The 19,288-nt window shown below is 41.1% G+C and overlaps 1 protein-coding gene and 1 pseudogene across 2 annotated transcripts in view; one reads left to right on the plus strand and one right to left on the minus strand.

Moving 5' to 3' along the window:
* The window catches only part of ENTPD7 (ectonucleoside triphosphate diphosphohydrolase 7), a 40,646-nt gene extending 21,661 nt beyond the window's left edge, over positions 1-18,985 (plus strand). For both annotated transcript variants that reach the window (XM_047702068.1, XM_047702069.1), the window contains 7 exons: positions 242-298; positions 3,208-3,341; positions 6,754-6,920; positions 10,233-10,557; positions 13,110-13,195; positions 14,422-14,583; positions 16,371-18,985. In XM_047702068.1, the coding sequence (XP_047558024.1) occupies positions 242-298; positions 3,208-3,341; positions 6,754-6,920; positions 10,233-10,557; positions 13,110-13,195; positions 14,422-14,583; positions 16,371-16,602 (1,163 nt within the window). In that variant the 3' untranslated portion in view covers positions 16,603-18,985. The remainder of the gene's footprint in view (positions 1-241; positions 299-3,207; positions 3,342-6,753; positions 6,921-10,232; positions 10,558-13,109; positions 13,196-14,421; positions 14,584-16,370) is intronic.
* On the minus strand, positions 7,327-9,513 carry LOC125084577 (receptor-binding cancer antigen expressed on SiSo cells-like; annotated as a pseudogene).
* Positions 18,986-19,288: the final 303 nt, after the last annotated feature.

Raw genomic sequence — 19,288 nt, forward strand, 5'->3', positions numbered from 1 at the left:
TGTTTTTATACATTAATCCATAATCATCTGTAGGAAATTTAGACAATGCAGATCATTTTAAAATGATTAAAGGGAAAAGCATCATAAGATGAGATTTTTAAATTCATACACTGAAAGTGTGGAATAAAATACTCTCATCACCTTTTTCTAAGAAAAGGAGGAAAAGAACAGCCCTGGGAAGAGGTGTAGTCATGGCATAGCAACAGAGAATTAAGCGAGGACTTTCATATTTCTTACTTAGGAGTTTATGCATGGATTGGAATCAACTTTGTTTTGGGAAGATTTGACCATGAGGATGGTGAGTAATACTGTTGCCTTATGACAGTTCTAAGCACTGAAGGTTTATGTTGTAACCTATCTGTAGAACATAAGTGTTGTGTTTGAGTTGTTTTTCTTTCTTTCTTTAGTTTTTAAAAACTCTTTTAAGATGCTTATTTTCTAGTCCTAATTTGCCTTCTTTTTTTTATTTTTAAATTTTTAATATGGAAAGTTCAAACATTCATAGAAGTAAATAATAAAATGAATCTCCATGAACCCAATACCCAGACTCAACACTAATTTGTGGTTAGCTAGTTTTTTGGCCCCACACTCCCTTTATACAACACAGGTTTTTTTCCTACTGGATTAAAAAAATATATTTATTTATTTTGAGAGAGAGAGCAAGAGCTAGAGAGTGTGAGTAGGGAGAGGAGTAGAGGGGGAGAATCTCAGGCAGACTCCCCACTGAGTGTGGAGCCCAACATGGATTTCAATCTCTGGACCCATGAGATCATGACCTGAGCTAAAACCAAGAGTCAGATACTTAAATGTCTAAGCCACCCAGGTGCCCCTCCTATTGGATTTCTCAAAACAAATCCCAGACATACCATTTTATCTTCATGTACTTCAGTGTATCTCTCTCACCAATGAAGAGTTTCAAAACAAACAAAATATACACAATGGCATTTTTAAATTTAAAAAAGTTAATAATTTCTAATATTATGTAACATTCATCTACCCAGGTGTAGACTTACCTTATTGTCTCAAGAATATTTATTTGTAGTTGTCTTGCTAAAATTAGAATCTGAATGAGGATCACGTGTTATGTTTGATCAGTTTCTTAATCTAAAACAGTCCCCCCCCACACACACCTCTTTTTTCTCAAATGATTGGAAACAAAAACAAAACTGGGTTACTTGATAGCATGAATTTGACACATTCTTGATTTGATTAACTGCATTTTTGTGGGGTCTGCAACATGCTCTCCATCCCTCCTTCCGTCCAGCATATTGGAGATTAGAGATAGAACCTTGATTAGACAGAGATTCAGTTCTTTTGGCAAGAATAAATCATAAATATTGGCGTTAAGTGTTTCCTGGTTGTCCCACTTTTAGTCATGTTAAGACTGATCAGATATTCAGGATTCAGGTATTGTCAGTCTGATGTAATCTACTATAAAAATTCCCCAGCCACTTTTCACTTAATTAATAGCCAATTGTGATGGCTGCTTAGATACATTTTCTTCATTAGAGGTTGCAAAATGTTGATTTTTCTAATTCTTTCAGTTATTCTGCAATAAATAAATAAAGTAAATATTATTCTTTCTTTTTTAAAGATTTATTTGAGAGAGAGAGAGAATAAGCAGAGGGAAGAGGCAGAGGGAGAGGGAGAAGCAGGCTCTCCACTGAGCAGGGAGCCTAACCTGGTTAGGCTCCACTGTAGGACCCTGGGATCATGACCTGATCCAAAGGCCGACATTAACCTACTGAGCTACCCAGGCACCCCAACAGCTTGGATTTTTCTTTTCTTGTTTTTTTTTTTTTTAATATTTTAACATTTTTATTTATTTATTTGACAGAGAGAGCGCACAGGTAGGCAGAGTGATAGACAGAGGGTGAGGGAGAAGCAGGCTCCCTGCTGAGCTGAGAGTCCTATGTGGGGCTCGATCCTAGGACCTTGGGATCATGACCTGAGCTGAAGGCAGACACTTAACCCACTGAGCCATCCACTGCCCAACTTGGATTTTTATATAACAAAACTTTCTTCACTAACTATTCAATTATCCTTATTGGAAAGACAAAATGAGTCCTTCCTTCTTTCATTTATCAAGTTTTTTAATAACGACTTCATGTCCTAGCACAAAAAGGTTAAAGGTAACCACTGAAGTTCCCCCCCCGAGTATCTTATGACTTTTAGATTTTAATGTGTTTGATGCATCATGGTCCATCACATCATTATTCTTTTCTGTGCTCAAATTATACTGTCATTGGCCAGTAGAGGCATCTTTAGGTTGGCTCCTGTACCGTTTAACATCCCAGTAGTTTTGTAGTCTATTTCCCTTGCTTTTGGGCACACTAAGATATTCCATGATCATCTTGTATTTTTTCTACCTTAGACCTAGCAACAACCATTTTTTAAGGAGCCCTGGTTTCTTTGATTGGAAAATGGTATATAGTAGCATGGATGCCAAGGGTGCTCATTGCTCCTGGGTTATCCTTGCTGTTAGGCCCTTTCAGTGAACAGACCTAGAAAATATGTGTTTTTAGAAAGAGAAAAATATATCATGATTTCACAGTGGTAGTTCCAATTCATATTTAAAGTTATAAGGTTATTGCTTAATATGTTTGATTTTATACTCTTAGGTTTTTTTATGCTGATTATGTTTCTAAAGATACTAATATAAATATTTGCTTTATTTCATAATATATGATTAATGATTTAAAAATAATAATACCAATAAAATTATTACCAATAAGACTACTAAAATGCAGTTTAAGATATCTATTTGCCTCTTTGTCATTAAGATACATTCTATAAGGGATATAGTAAAAATGCTGTTGTAAGTTACTTGAAAGAATTCTCTATAATATATAGTTGATATAGTTAGATTAATATATTTCAGTTTGCTCTTTATTTTATTTTATTTTTTAAAAAAGATTTTATTTATTTATTTGACAGAAAGAGAGATCACAACTAGGCAGCGAGGGAGGCAGAGGAGGGGGGGGAAGCAGGCTCCCCGCTGAGCAGAGAGCCCGATGCAGGGCTGATCCCAGGACCCTGAGATCATGACCCAAGCCAAAGGCAGAGGCTCAACCCACTGAGACACCCAGGCGCCCCGTTTGCTCTTTATTTTTTAAGGGATTTCTGTTTTGGGTTTTTTTTTTTTTCTTTTTGATTTAACTTTGTTTTTTAATTACTAGATCCTTCCTGTTCCCTTATTTATTTCAGAATCTGATGCCGAAGCTCCCCAGGAACTGGCAGCAGGGCGCAGAAGGACAGTAGGGATACTGGATATGGGAGGAGCCTCTCTTCAAATTGCTTATGAAGTTCCTACCTCAACTTCTGTCCTTCCTCCAAAACAGGTACTTTACCTTTTAGGGAAATTCGGTTGCTAGAAATGCCAGTATTTAAGAAGGGCACTGTCTTTGGACATAGACCAACCTACCTCGGTCCAAATATTTGTTCACATACTTGCTAGCTTATATTACCTTGGGTAGGTTACCCCTCTGAGCCTCATATATAAAAAGAATAATAATAGTATCTACTTCATAAAGTTGGGAGGATGAAATGACACCATGTGTGTAGAGCACTTAACAGACTTACCAGTATGTGATAAATGTTAATATATTTTAGCAATTGTAATTATACTCCCATCTCCTAGGGCTGCGTGATGATTAAACATGATAATACATATAAATCCCAGAGCATGGTATTTGATACATACTTGTTTATTAAATGTTACTTCCTTTCCCTTACTTATGATTCCATTCTTGTGCTTCTAATATTCCTTACCTGACTGGGGTGTAAAGAATGTATCTTGAAGTAGTTTTATCACAGAGAGGAAAAAGAAATGCAGACAGTTTTTAAGCACCTATTATGGGCAAGGAAAAAGACATATTATAGTGCTCCCCAAAAGCTTATAATCTATCAGTGAAGACAGCCTGTGATAACAGACAGACCATGACAGTGCTATCATTTCATCTAAACCAGGGTTTCTCATCAATGGTACTATTCACATTTTGGGCTGGTTAAGTCTTTGTTGTAGCTGTCCAGTGCATAAAATGTTTAGCAGCATCTCTGGCCTCTACCAGATCCAATAATGTCCCCATCCCATGTCCCCCTGCTCCATGAATGAGAGTCATCCTGGCTTGTTACCTGGGTCTTGGCTGATAGTAGGCTTTTGCATAGTGGAGGTGGAGGAAGGCCACCTGTATGGAGGCACCAGTATGCACGAGGGCACAAAAGGAGAAGCAAAGAGTCCAGAATGTCCAGGGAGTGGTGAATAGCTTATTGTGGTATAAGATTTGTCAATATGGTACAGCTAAGTCTAGGAAGCTAAGATGAAGTTAGATGGTGAGGACTCTTGGGTGCCATGCTAGGGAATTTCACTTTTTTATCTGTAGATGGAGAAGAATCAGCAAAGATTTTTGAGTAGGGCAGTCATATGGGCCTCAGTTTCATCACCTGTGAAATAAAATTCCCAAAGTTCTTTCCAGCTTTGTATCGTGTGACTGTGGGCTAATTGATTTGTTAGGAAAATAATTTTGATATTAGTGGGAGAAAGAAATGTAGGTCAGGGAAACTTGGATGAGAAGTAATAAGGGATAAACTAGGCAATGAAAATGGAAATGGAGTAGAGGGGACAGACTCCAGGTGTATTTTGGAATTTAAAGCACCAGTGCAATGAAGTGGTGTGGGTAGGGCAGGGAGGGGTAGATAGTGATGCTGAGGTGCCTGCCTAGATACCTGGTAGGGTAAAGAACCCAGTCACTAGAGAGACCCCAGGGTAAAGGGTGGGTTGATGCTAAGCAAATCAGGATGGCCTGGGTGGTTTGGGTAAGAGTGACTTTCTGGTCTCTAGCCCAAGTACTGTGACAGGTGAGTTCAGTTTTGAGTATGTTGAATTTGAAATATCCGAGGAACAGATGTGTATAAATAGCCAGCAAGATCGTTGGAACTGTGGGTTTGATAAGCAGCAGGGGTCTGTGCAAGGTTTGGAAATTTGGGAACTAGGTTGTAAGACATTTTAATTTTAGTCTGTATTTGTTAATATGTAGTCAACAAGTAAACTGAAGGCATGGTTCCAGTAAGTGGCACTGATCCTTAAAGTCTTAAACAAATGACTTTTTTATTTGTGTAGATTTAGAAAGTGACACTGGTGTAGAAAGTGATCTTGCAAGCCACTAAATTAGATGAATGCATAGCAATATAATGGTCTTAAAGATGGATCTTAGTGCTTGGTAAAGAAGGAAAAGAACAATGAGACATAACACAATAGCACTTTAATTTTTTTTTTTTTTTTTTTAATTTGACAGACAGAGATCACAAGCAGGCAGAGAGGCAGGCAGAGAGAGAGGAGGAAGCAGGCTCCCCACAGAGCAGAGAGCCCGATGCGGGGCTTGATCCCAGGACCCTGGGATCATGACCTGAGCCGAAGGCAGAGGCTTTAACCTACTGAGCCACCCAGGCGCCCCCACAATAGCACTTTAAAAGACACAAATAATCCTCCGTGCCTAAAGTGGTTTTTTTTTGTACAATTCACAGAGTTGCGCACGTTCACAAAGTAACCCAACCACCACTACTGAATTCTAGAACATCTTCATTACCCCCAAAGAAACCCCACATTCAGTAGCAGTCACATACCATTCTCTCCTTAGAGCCCTGACAGCCAGTAATCTGCTTCTCGTCGCCTGTGGATTTGCCTGTTTTGAGTGTTTCACATAAATGGAATCATACAGTATATGATGGTGTGTGTCTGCTTCCTTCACTTAGCAAAATGTTTTCAGGGTTCATCTCTGTTATAGCACATGTCAGTCAGTACTCCATTTCTCTTCATTGCTGAATAATATCCCATTATATGACCATGCCACATTTTGTTTATCCATTCATCAGTTGATGGACTTTTGGGTGTTATTTCCAGTTTTTAGCTGTTAGGGATAATGCTGCTGTGAACATGCACATACACATGTTTGATTAGTCATAGTTTTCACTCCTCTTGTGTATATACTTAGTGAAATTGCTGGGCACAATAGCATCTTCATAAATTAAATACATTCAAAACAATAATTTCATTTTACAACAATACGTACGAACATATATTATGCATTAAGCACATTAGAATGGTTGCCTGTGGGGAGCAGGAATGGGAGTGAATATGAGGATAAAAGGAAGTAAATAAATAAAGCAAAAATGGGCCTTTGCCATAATAATGTACCTTGAACTGAGGAGTATAATTAATTCAACCCGTGTGCCTGAAGTTAAAAAAAAACAGAGCCCTCTTTCATGGAAGGTCCAGCAAAACGGAACCTTCCCTATTCCAGTCCCAGTCCTTGTCATAGGAAACATTAAATCTTCTTGAATAGTTTTAGAAAAACCCATAGAATAAGTATCATGGTGCTCTCCCAAATTCCTTAAATTTATTTTTATCAAAGGATTTTTTTGTCCTAATGATAAAAAATAGTACATTCTCATTTTGGAGAATTAGAAAATCAGAAAAGTACACGCAAGAAAATGACATGATCTGTAATAATGAGTCTATCTTTTATAGAACTACAGTGTTGTGATCTCTAATTTGGTATTTAGTCTCTGTACTGTTTTAGATAGGCTTGTCATTTTGCCTTTGTTGAAAATAATGCTATGAGAATGAGAGAACGCTATCATATATCTTAAAAGAGTAGTTACAGCACATGAAGACTGGTGTATTAGTGATGTCATAGCTTTCTGTCAATCAGCCAAAATTAAAATTCCCTTTTTTCTCTTTACATTGTATTTTAGGAAGAAGAAGCAAAGATCCTGCTGGCTGAATTCAACCTGGGCTGTGATGTGCAACATACTGAACACGTGTATAGGGTTTATGTCACGACCTTCCTGGGTTTTGGGGGTAACTTTGCTCGGCAACGCTATGAAGACCTTGTGCTGAATGAAACCCTTCACAAAAATAGGTACGTTTGACATGGGAATCTGTGCCTCTGGAATAGAATGTCGTCAGGGTGCAGATACGAGGAAATACTCCTGCCCTATTAAGATAGGTATGTCCTTGCTTCCTCCTTCTTCCTGACCATTTCTGCCAATGGGGTAGTGTCGCTTAGAGACCCTCAGTTAGTAGTCCCACCCAGTCTAGGTGAGGGTGCCTTATGGTCTTTGCATTTCGGACTCAAAAAAGTACAGCAGCTTATTGGACCTCTTGCAGTGTTCTCTCTCAGAAATGGCATTATAGGATACATGAGATTAAGTTCTTTTTTTTTTTTTTTTAAGATAAAAAAAAAAATGATTTGACAGAGAGAGTGAGCACAAGCAGGGGGAGCAGCTAGCAGAAGGATGGGGAGGAGCAGGCTGCCCACCGAGCAGGGAGCCTGATGTGGGGCTCAATCCCAGAGCCCTGGGATCATGACCTGAGCCGAAGGCAGATGCTTAACCGACTGAGCCACCCAGGCACCCCAGTGAGATTAAGTTCTTAATTTACAATGTGCATGCAGTACGATATAGCTCTTAGAAGTTCCCTCAGCACGGAAGACATTTTTGTTGAATTACATGGGGTTGCATCTTATGTGGAAGTGAGGTCCATAGTGTGTGTAAAAGATAAAAAACATGTAGTCAGACTTAACCTTTACATTGTTCTCTCATTAAATTCAGAATAGCCAATTTTCCCTGCCTCATGGACAGATCACAGGCTCCTCATTTGAGTACCCGTGAAGTATTTAGGCCATAATGTACAAATAGTTGTGAGATTTTTTTTTAAATTTAAAATTGTTATCGTTATGTGCACTGAAGGAAGCATAATAGACGGCAGAGTTTTTTTCACCATAAAATTATTTACCCCCCATTTGTTTTGCTAGAAACACTAGTTTGAAGAAGTACTGGTATAGCCTGTTTGTAGGAACTTCTCCACAGCAATTGTCTTATATTGGGACCATGTTAAAGAAAATCCTGTCTCATAATTCTTTTTTGTTTTTGTGAGTCTCAGCTACCAAGAGTTCATGGTATTTTGGGAGAAATCTCTTATCCCAGAGGACTGATGAATGCATTAAAATCAGGCAGCGTGTTTGCATTCTGAAAATACTCCCACATCTGTACTCCCGTTGCTTGGCCTGCCAGCACCGCGGCATCTGGAGAACAGCTAGGAGAGTTTCACACCAGTTTTGTTGTGTTCCTATTTCGTTAGCTGCTATGCTTCCTCTTCCATTGCCTTCCTCTCTTGTTCTGCTGCCCTTTGCGCTTTGCTCTTTTCTGCTCTGAACCAGGCTGCATCATCATCATCCCATTCACTGGTATTTTCTAAGTTCCTAGATCAGCAGATTTATTCTTCATCTCGTGTTGCTGCTAATCTAGAGAAACCTGTGTTTCCTGGGATGTCAGGACATAATGGTTCCTTCCTCTTCTTCTTTTTCTCTTTTTCTTTTTCTTTTTTTCTTTCTTTCTTTCTCTTTCTTTCTTTCTTTCTTTCTTTCTTTCTTTCTTTCTTTCTAAGAGAGAGCTAAAGAGCGAGCAGGGGTGGCAGTAGGAGGAGGGGGAGATAGAGAATCTCGAGCAGGCCCCATGCCCAGGGTGGAGCCTGAATTGGGGCTCAATCTCACAACCCTGAGATCATGACCTGATATCAAGATTTGGATGCTGAACTGACTGAGCCACCCAGGCACCTCTGGTTCTTTCTTCTTCTTCTTTTTTTTTTTTTTAAGATTTTGTTTATTTATTTGTCAGAGAGAGAGAGAGAGAGAGAGAGAGCGAGCAAGCACAGGCAGACAGAGTGGCAGGCAGAGGCAGAGGGAGAAGCAGGCTCCCGGCCGAGCAAGGAGCCCAATGCGGGACTCGATCCCAGGACGCTGGGATCATGACCTGAGCCGAAGGCAGTTGCTTAACCAACTGAGCCACCCAGGCGTCCCTGGTTCTTTCTTCTTAATATGATTTTCTGAGGTTGCCTTTTTTTTTTTTTTTCATAGTTGGTGTCACACCCTTAAAATAGGTTCCAGTCCCAAAGCATTTTGTGCTGTTGCCACATTCCACTCTCTCCTTCAGTCTTTACCCTTGTGGGGGCATCTTTATCCCAGGAAGTCCACTCTTCAACAGGTGTCTCTTTAGGAACTGGTGAATAATTAACTGTGGTTGGCAACATTATTTGGTCTTCACTTAATTTCTCTTCTTGGCTAGATCTGTATTTCATCCCCTTAGGAATGGGAATATTGTTGCTGGACAAGTGCTGACTTGAAACAGCCAGAACCATGTGACGGCCACCGTGGGGATGAAAACCTGCCTCTCCCCTCCTCTCCCTGCAAGGGGGCCAGGCATGTCCTCCTTCCTATTGCCAGCAGTTGTCACTGCACCACTGATATGGTCTCCTCCTCAGGAGCCTCTCCAGGGCCTTCCCTCTTCACCTCCTCCCAGGTGTTTTGTTAGATATTAGAACTGCACTTGGTGGATGAAATCCTGACACTTTTTTTTTTTTTTTAAGATTTCATTGATTTATTTCATTGATTTATTGAGCAAGAGTGAGAGAGAAATAGAGCATAAGCAGGGGAAGCAACAGGCAGAGGGAGAAGCAGTCTTTTCTCTGAGCAGGAAGCCCCATGTAGGGCTTGATCCTGGGATTCCGAGATCGTGACCGGGGCTGAAGGCAGCCACTCAACCGATGAAGCCACCCAGGTGCCCTGAGATCTTGACACTTTTAAGAGGCCAGTGGGGATGAAGACTAGAAGGAGACCCCCAGATTAATATTTCCAGTTTTACTCTACACTGGGAGATGTACATGTGGACTGAACGGTTGAACAAAATTTGATCACTGCCATATTTCTCTCCCTCCCCCTTGCCTGCCTCCATCCATCCATCCATCCTTCCATCCTTTCTTCCACTAAATTGAATTTGCTTATGGTAAATTTTTTTTTTAAAGATTTTATTTATTTATTTGACAGAGAGAGATCACAAGTAGACAGAAAGGCAGGCAGAGAGAGAGAGAGAGAAGGAAGCAGGCTCCCTGCTGAGCAGAGAGCCCGATGCGGGACTCGATCCCAGGACCCTGAGATCATGACCTGAGCCGAAGGCAGCGGCTCAACCCACTGAGCCACCCAGGCGCCCTGCTTATGGTAAATTTTGATGTGTTACGACTGCTGCTAAAACTCCATTCTTGTTTCTAGGGATGCCATGTAAAACAACAAGATAATCTGTGAAGCGCATTCTTAGGCCAAATTTCTTAAACTAAGCGTTTCTTAGAAGAGATTGTGTACATAAGTGATGTGTCCTGTGTGTTTTTGTCATTGTGACAGGCTGCTGGGCCAGAAGATCGGTCTGAGTCCGGACAGTCCATATCTGGATCCCTGCCTGCCCGTGGGCCTCACAGATGTGGTGGAGAGGAACAGCCAGGTGCTGCACATCCGAGGAAGGGGAGACTGGGCATCTTGCGGGGCAATGCTGAGCCCCCTGCTGGCTCGCTCCAACACCAGCCAGGCCTCGCTGAATGGCATCTACCAGTCACCAATTGACTTCAACAACAGTGAATTTTACGGTTTCTCTGAGTTTTTTTACTGTACAGAGGATGTGTTACGCATCGGTGGCCGCTATCACGGGCCAACATTTGCCAAGGCTGCCCAGGTAAATTACTTATATAAAAGATGACTCGTGCCAGCTACAGCCATTGATTGGGTGCCTAACTTTGTGCCAGATGTGCAAAGAGCTCTGCATGCCTGATCTCACTGGATTCTTCTAGGGGCCCTATGGGGCCTCATTTTGTAGATGAGAAAGTAGACTCAGGAGTTAAGGAACCTGTTATGCTGGACTCTCTTCTAGTTCGTTAAGCTTGGGTTTCCATGCATGTCGTGATCACCCAAATTATCATCCAAGTCCAAAATTGTTGTGGTGGCTAACAGTTTTTCTTTTAGTTTTCTAATAATCTTGTTTAATGTTTGTGGCCAAAAGTGTCATCCCCAGATATTTTTCCCCTTACTGGGTATTCTCGGTTATAATGGGCTTTTGGAAATGATGTCACACAGGTGGGCAACTGCACTTTCATTTTCTTGGTAGGAGTCATTAGGAGGCCAGAATGGTATACAGGGTCACTTGGAATATTAGAAAGATGTTGGGAAAAGCAATGTCAGTGGAAGTATTATTTAAAACTAAAATGCAGAAGAAATAAAAATTCATTTAGAACATGTCTAGGACATTAGCCGCTTGTAAGCTGAAATCATTGTTACCTGAATAGGTAAAAGTTTAGCTAGCTTTCTGTAGCTCCTCCTTTTTAAAAAAAGTCTTATTTATTTTAGAGAGAGTGAGCAGGTAAGCGGGGGGAGGGGCAGAGGGAGGGTATAGCTCCTTTAATTTTTTTTTAAGATTTTATTTCTTTGAGAGAGAGAGCATGTGTGCATGCACAGTTGGGGGAAGGGCAGAGGAGGATGAAGAAGGAGAGAATCTCAAACATTCTCCACAATGAACACAGAGCCCAGTGCGGGGCTTGATCCCACGACCCCGAGATCACGACCTGAGCCGAAACCAGGAGTGTGATGTTCAACAGCTGAGCCACACAGGCGCCCAATCTCCTTCTTTAATTTAGATTCATTTCTGAAGTTTTGCTTATCTTTCTGATCTGGAAAAATCTGTCCTTCCTTACATTTTTTATTCTTTCCTTTCTGCTCTGGATAGAAGACTTGCAATTTAATAATATCTGTGGGGTGCCTGGGGGGCAGTCAGTTAAGCATCCAACTCTTGGTTTCAGCTCAGGTCCTGATCTCTGGGTCGTGAGATCAAGCCCTGAGTCAGGCTCTGTGCTCAGCACGGAGTCATGAGATTCTCTCTCCCTCCCCCCCCCCGCCCCTCCCACTTGTGCTTTCTCTCTCTCTCTCTCTCTCTGAAATAAATCTTTAAAAAAAAAAAAATCTGTAGTATGTGTAGTATTCTGTTCCCTAAAGGCAGTCCCTAAGAAATATTGAGGGGGGACGCCTGGGTGGCTTAGTTGGTTAAGCGTCTGCCTTCAGCTCAGGTCATGATTCTAGGGTCCTGGAACGAAGCCCCACATTGGGTTTCCTGCTTATCAGGGGAGTCTCTTTCTCCCTCTCCCTCTGCCCCACCCCAACATGCTCTCTGTCTCCCAAATAAATAAATAGAATTTTTTTTTTTTAAGAGAGAAATATTGAGGAAAACCTGGTTTGTATTTGTTCTTTCTTCTCCAGCCTCCAGGAATACACTCATATTCCTTTTCCTTTCCAGCATCCAGGGCTCCCTAAATGTCCATGGCCCGCATCTTTCTCTCATTTTAAAACTTCTTCAGATTCTATTCCCTTGAACACCAAAGGGCTCAAGTTATTGCTTGCCCAAGTTGCTAGTGGCTTAATATGTTCTCTTTCCCAGGTAAAAGAGATAATTTTGTTCTCTCTCTCTTTTTCACTTTGACTCAACCGTTACTTTCCCAGTTATTCCTTCCCTAGCAATCATGTCCAGAACTGCAGCCCTTCCCAATATTACCTGTTTCCCTTTCCTGCTTTAATTTTCCTGTGAGCACTTATGTTATCTAACACTCTGTACGTATGTGTATGTGCATGTTGTATGTATGCTTGCATGTATATGTATGTATTTGGTTGCTGTCTCACCACTAGAAGGTAAGCTTCATGAGGACAGAAAGTTTTTTCTGTTTTGTTCAATGCTAGATCTCCCTGGCACCTAGAATAGCACCTGGCACAAAGTAGACATTCAGGAAATATTAGTTTACTGATCAGAGCAAAAGGAATCAAAGGAATGATTCCTTTGAGGAGAACTACAACATGGAGTCAGGCCAGTGGTAGAATTTTGACCATTCTGTACCATCTACTTTAGTCTGATGGTTAGACTGAATGAGGGCAGAATGAGGCTCCCTTTGGCTTCGATGTTGCTCTTCCTGGTCCTCCCCTTCCCCTGTCTGAAGCTGAAGAGCAGGAGCCATGTCAGGCTATCTCTGTATTGGACCTGAGGTGAGGGGAATAGAAAGGAGACCCACAGCAGCCTGAGTTTTGGCACTTGTGTCGCACAGTGTCCTATGAATGAAGATGGCGCTTCTGTTATCCTTTGTCATCTAGTAGCCCACGAGTAACTTTAGACATGGAGCAGCTGTGAGTGTAGGGAAGTTACAGAGTTTAGCTTTAATTTCACGTCACACCATTCCTGTGTGGTTGTTCCAGGATTACTGTGGCATGGCCTGGTCAGTACTAACCCAGAGATTCAAGAATGGCCTCTTTTCATCTCACGCAGATGAACATCGACTCAAGTAAGTAGCTTCCTTTTTTCTCTTAGATGTGGCCTGAAAGTGTAGATGGCAGATTATAATGAGGGAGAGAGTAAGTAAGAGTACAGATGGGATTTTATGTTGAAGGAGAATTTTGTTTTTTTGTTTTTTTTTTTTATTTGGTTTCCTGAGCAATAGGGGCCAAAACAGTGAGCCTAGTTTATTTATTTATTTATTTATTTATTTAAAGATATTTATTTATTTATTTGACAGAAATCACAAGTAAGCAGAGAGGCAGGCAGAGAGAGAGGAGGAAGCAGGCTCCCTGCTGAGCAGAAAGCCCGATGTGGGGCTCAAACCCAGGACCTGGGATCATGACCTGAGCCGAAGGCAGCTGAGCCACCCAGGCGCCCCAGTGAGCCTAGTTTAGAGAAGTCACTGAAAACCAGGGTCACTGAAAGGTTCTCGATGAGTGGCTTGAAATCAAAAGTAGTGGGGTTTTTTTAATTAAAATATGGAACATGCAGAAAGGTAGAAAGAAAAGTAATATAAACCTCATCCATTTCAACAAATGCCAGTATTTTGCCAGTTTGGCTCATTGGCCCTCCCATTTTTGTAAACATTTGTAAAATATCTTGAACATAAACAAAAATAGAACAGTATCATGAACTCCCTTGTGCCTGTCACCCTGCTTCTCTACCAACAGTTACCAACTTCTGCTCAATCTTGTTGCTTCTATTTTCCCACCCTTCTACTCCCCTCTTAAAACAGTTGGGATTTTTTTTTGTTTTTTGAAGCACATCCCAGATATGATATAAGTAGACGTGTAGATACTTCAGGAGGCTCCTTGAAGATAAGGACTCAAAAAGAAAAAGGGGGCACCTGAGTGGCTCAGTCAGTTAAGCATCTGACTCTTGATCATGGCTAAGGTTGTGATTTCAGGGTTGTGAGACTGAGCCCCCCGTCGGGTGCTGGGCACAGAGCCTGCTTGAGCTTCTCTCTCTTCTCCATCTGCCTCTCCACCACCCTCTCTCGCTCTCTTAAAAAAAAAAAAAATCACAGTCACAGTATCATTACTGCATAAAGGCATTCTTCGCCTTTGTGGTACACATCAAGATAAAGTAGGCTCAGGTTTGGCTCCACCTAGAGGCGAGGAAGGTGAAATGGAGAGAGAAAGGTCTTTTTTTGACATCCAGTGGAAGTATGTAGAAAGCATTAGAATTCTTTTTTCCCTTCTTCTTCAAGAAAAATATTTTTTTGTTACACAGATACCAGTGTTTTAAATCGGCTTGGATGTACCAAGTCCTTCATGAAGGATTCCATTTTCCCTATGACTACCCGCACCTGCAGACAGCCCAGCTGGTTTATGACCGAGAGGTTCAGTGGACACTGGGAGCCATTCTGTATAAAACACGATTCTTACCACTCAGGTAAAGTGGACTGAACTGGCATCTTGAGATCAGAGGATGCTGGTTGGTGTCTCAGAATAGGTTTTGTAAGTGACCTCTCTCCCTCAAAAAAGCATCCAAACTAACTCCCTTCATTACTATACTACACTGTGAACTATTATTACTACCCAGGCATGTTGAAACAGAAAGAAGGTTGAAAATTTAATCCACAGTCTGTTCTTTAGCTTTTCAATTTCAGGAATTCAGTTTTATTTGTTTATCCATAATAAATCAGTCTTTAGGATTGAGCTGTTATTTAACCAGTTCTAAGATAGCATGTGATCAACTAAAATACCATTCTTTAGTTGCTACAGAAAACATTGGACTAGAGAACTGAGTAAGTCTGTGTGTGTAGGGCAGTCTTTCGTAATGGGTAGAGTCACTCTAGAGATCATGTCATTGACTTAGAAGGCTTTTTGGTGGGCCAGAATGAGAACAAAGCACATGAGAATCCCTTCAGGGGGCATTGTCATCAAGCCGTGATTGTCTGATGTCTTGCTCTATGTACCTTAAGATATATGGGATAATTTTTAGGTTCTCTTTCCTCTTGGATTATTTCAGATAAACTAAAATGAATTTTTAATCTTTGCTGCCTGTTTCTTTAACCTCAGAAGGCAGGTGGCAGAGAGGGGTGAGAGAAGTGGGGAGCTAGAGAGTATGTTATCCAGATGGAGGGCTGATGACCGCCATGCATAGCTGTCCCAGCATCTGCCAGTTCTCATCTGTCAGGGCAAGCCAGAGTCCACATTTTACAGGCAGGCTTTTCAGTTTGGAGATTGACATTTTAAAAAAACACTGCAGGTCAAACAAAACAAAAATGGACCTGGTGTCTAGGCTAAAGGGCGGCTTCGGTTCTTAAGCACACAGTCTGCTGCCCTTTGGCTTATAGGTCTCCTTACTTTTTTCCAGACTTTTTTACAGTACTACTGACCAGGTGACAGCTTTCTCTAGACAGAGCCTAACCCCTCAGGAAGCACAGTCAACTTTGTTTTAAAGATTTAGATGCATTCTGATGTCTTGATTGAATTTAGGGGCCGCCCTGTTCTTGTTAGTACTGTATTTACAAACTGGATGCATGTGTTTAGGGAATGGTATGGGGTCACTGTTGAGACTAAGGTTATAGAGGGGCTCCTGGGTGGCTCAGTGGGTTAAGCCTCTGCCTTTGGCTCAGGTCATGATCTCAGGGTCCTGGGATCGAGCCCTGCGTTGGGCTCTCTGCTCAGCAGGGAGCCTGCTTCCTCCTCTCTCTCTGACTGCCTCTCTGACTTCTCTTACTATTCATTTTTTTTGCCTTCTAATTTTTCCCCCAGATCCCGGAGGATGTAGGCCTTTGATGCTCCCTCCTCCTGTAGGTCCTGGCAAAGAAAAGTGCAGGAGGAACCACACAGCAGTCCTCAGGCTGGAGACATTCTTTAACTTTGCTTGCTCTGTGGAGCTAGTATCCTGGCATATTTACACGAATAGCATAAAGTGGGATACCACTGGCCTTTTAAAGTTTTGTTTTTTTTTTAAGATTTTATTTATTTATTTGACAGATAGAGATCGCAAGTAGGCAGAGAGGCAGGCAGAGAGAGAGGAGGAAGCAGGTTTCCCGCTGAGCAGAGAGCCCGATGTGGGGCTCGATCCCAGAACCCTGGGACCATGACCTGAGCCGAAGGCAGAGGCTTTAACCCACTGAGCCACCCAGGTGCCCCCCACTGGCCTTTTAAATCAGCATAGCTGTCTCTCTTTGAAATTAACATGACTTTCCACCTTCCTACTCTTCCTAGGGATCTACGGCAAGAAGGTGTCCGGCAGGCCCATGGCAGCTGGTTCCGCCTCTCCTTTGTCTACAACCACTATCTCTTCTTCGCCTGCATCCTGGTGGTGCTATTGGCCATCATCCTGTACCTTCTGCGTCTGCGCCGAATTCACCACCGACAAACTCGACCCTCAGCTCCACTGGACTTGCTGTGGATTGAGGAGGTGGTGCCCATGATTGGGGTACAGGTAGGGCCGTGAGGCCAGACAAAGACTGGGGAAGCCCAAGTACCCCAGAGTGCTGCCCATTGAATTCCACCACTTTCTTGTTTTGGCCTCAGATGCTGCTTTGCCTGACCTTGGGATATTTGGCCTTGGAATTTCTACCTTAATATCTACTTTAATTCCTTTTCATTATCTAGGTCCTCTTCTCTGAGAGAAGCTGTAATTTAGTCTGTGAAGAACTAAATGATGAGAGTTTGGTGCTAACAAAGAGGACCAATCTTAGTCCAGTGGAAGCATGCTTCTACCCCTTTATCTGAGAGGTCTGGTGTGTTTCTGGCATCTAGACTTTTCTCTCCTTGCTAAAGCATGAAGTTTGGCATTGGGCAGACTGGAAGCCTGGTTGTAACCAAACGGGAGCATCTGATACAAAGCCGAAGACATTCCAGCAAGTGCAGCAGCCGCTTCTTTCTCTGTAACAGAGATATCATTTATGTGGACATCCACACTCTTTAGTAGGGATCCAAGATATTTGCATTTCAGTGGAACAGATGTGAGCTTCCAGGCAAACAAAATAACATAGTTTCTTTGCTTACTTGACAAAGAAGCCATTATATGTGTGGTCCGAGATCCCTGACATAATGTTGCTGATGTTAATTAATTAGTGTGTGATTTTAAAAGGTTAGAACCCTTTCTAAGTGAATGGTAAGTTGAAGACTTCGACAGTATCTTATGTGATAGCTGGTATGACCAGGATAGAAAATGTTTCTGTGTCTATGTGCTTTACCAGCTGTTTGGGCATTAATTTTTCTTTTCGAGCCTTAAGTGTGCTTGTAGGATGGAGAAACTGATGGGATCGGAGATCTGGGTTTGTCTGGTTTTAAGTCACTGTCTCTAGGCCTATTTTTATGAGCCACTTTACAGGAAAATTCAAAAAGAGTTCCTTTATTTCACTAAGATCAATACATAGTTCAGGGAGGGGTATATTTGGGTTGTTTTTAAAGAAGGAAAGAACAGTGTCAGTAGAGTGGGCAAAGGCAATAAAATCCAAGCTCTTATTTATTAATGTTTTCCTGAGAAATAGAAATTTTCTCAGTTTGACTCTTGGAATATCTGAAAAGAAGCAAATTCTAAACTTGGGAATAAATAGGTAAATCTGTTAATAAGCCACCTGGAAACTTTCAGAACCCTTGTTAAGAGATTGCTCAGTCACAGACTGCACTTCCATTAAGGAGTAGAGAAGAGAAGCCATTTGATTACATTTTCATCCACTGTCCTTTAGGAGCTCTGTTCTGCCAGTACATGTAGCCTTTAATTTGCACCTTCCCCTGTGGGATCTTCCTCATGCTTTACCCTTTCCTACATGTTGCCTTAAATGTCCTTCCCAAGAATATGCTCCCTGACTTGCAGTAGCTTTCTTTTCTTTTTTTGTCACTTTATTTTTAGGGTTAGTTGAGTACAGGGAATGATCCCTGACTTTAGTGGGGAAAAAAGTAGAATCATTAAAATATTAATTCCATAGTGGGATCAGAAAGGAATTAAATGCTTCATAAAACAGAGAAAAAGAAATCAAGATCCTCCTAGAGATAAACTGAGATGAAAAGTATACTTACTCTTAGTTGGCAGGCGAAAAGATGATGAGTCTTAAATTGTTTTCAAATTAAATCAAAATGGATCTAGCAAAGAATCTTATAGCTCTCTCTGGAAATATTTTTACTTTTCATGAGGGCTTCATGTCACAGCAATTTCCTTTCATCTTTAAGACTTCTAAATTGCCTTGATTTTCTTTGACTCCTTACCTTCGTGTCACTGTGAGTGAGCCCTCGCCTTATGAGTACTGCCTATAAATAATGTCAGAATATGTTTTTTGCTAGCCAGTGTCTCCTCTGGTACTCTTCTTTTTCTGTCATCTTGGTTTCCAAGTGAGATCTGGTCACGATCTGGCCAAAAGCTATCTAACTGGCTAATAGTGATCATATTCGTGTGCTCAAAATGAAGGGGAAGCAGGGAGGAGGTGGTGATGAGTCCAGTTTGAAAGCTCTTATTAATGAAGTTATTCTTCCTTCTGGTTCTAATAATGATAGCTGCCATTTTTTAAGCTTTTACTGTGTACCATACACTCTTATGAATTTTATGTATGTTATTTAATCATTATGACAGCCTTTCAGATGGACATTACTTTTTGTGTTCTTTTTATAATTTTATAAAGAAAACTCAGGATAGCCTATGCTTATCATTTTTTTCAATGTAAATGTATTTCTTATTTTTAATTTATTTTAATTGGTTTCTGAGTTTTTGTTTAGTGTATTATATCCTGTTTATCATTTTAATATTATAGGATCTAGGCTTGGCTTTGTTACTGTATGATTTTTCAGAGTTCTTTGTATCAGTGTAAGAAGGACAACAAATTCTTATCATACTCCTCAGAAAAACTGAATATTTGCTGTTGGTATTGGTTCCCGTGCTGCTTTCATTACTCCCAGTTAACAATTTTAAATGAAATCTCATTAGCTAGAAACAGAGGCCACTTATTCTTTGAAGGCCAATTACTTATATATATTGCTTTCTCATAATCGTCTTACGAATGGAATCAATCTTGCCTTTTAGCTCTTAGTTTTTAAAGATATTTTTAAGATCCGTGTTTGTATTTCTGCGTTTTCAGTGGTTTCCCTGTGAAGATAATTATAGTTTCATTGAATTCACATGCCAGCAGTTCCTTTGAATC

Source organism: Lutra lutra, chromosome 14 (genome assembly GCF_902655055.1).
Source record: "Lutra lutra chromosome 14, mLutLut1.2, whole genome shotgun sequence".
NCBI lineage: Eukaryota > Metazoa > Chordata > Mammalia > Carnivora > Mustelidae > Lutra > Lutra lutra.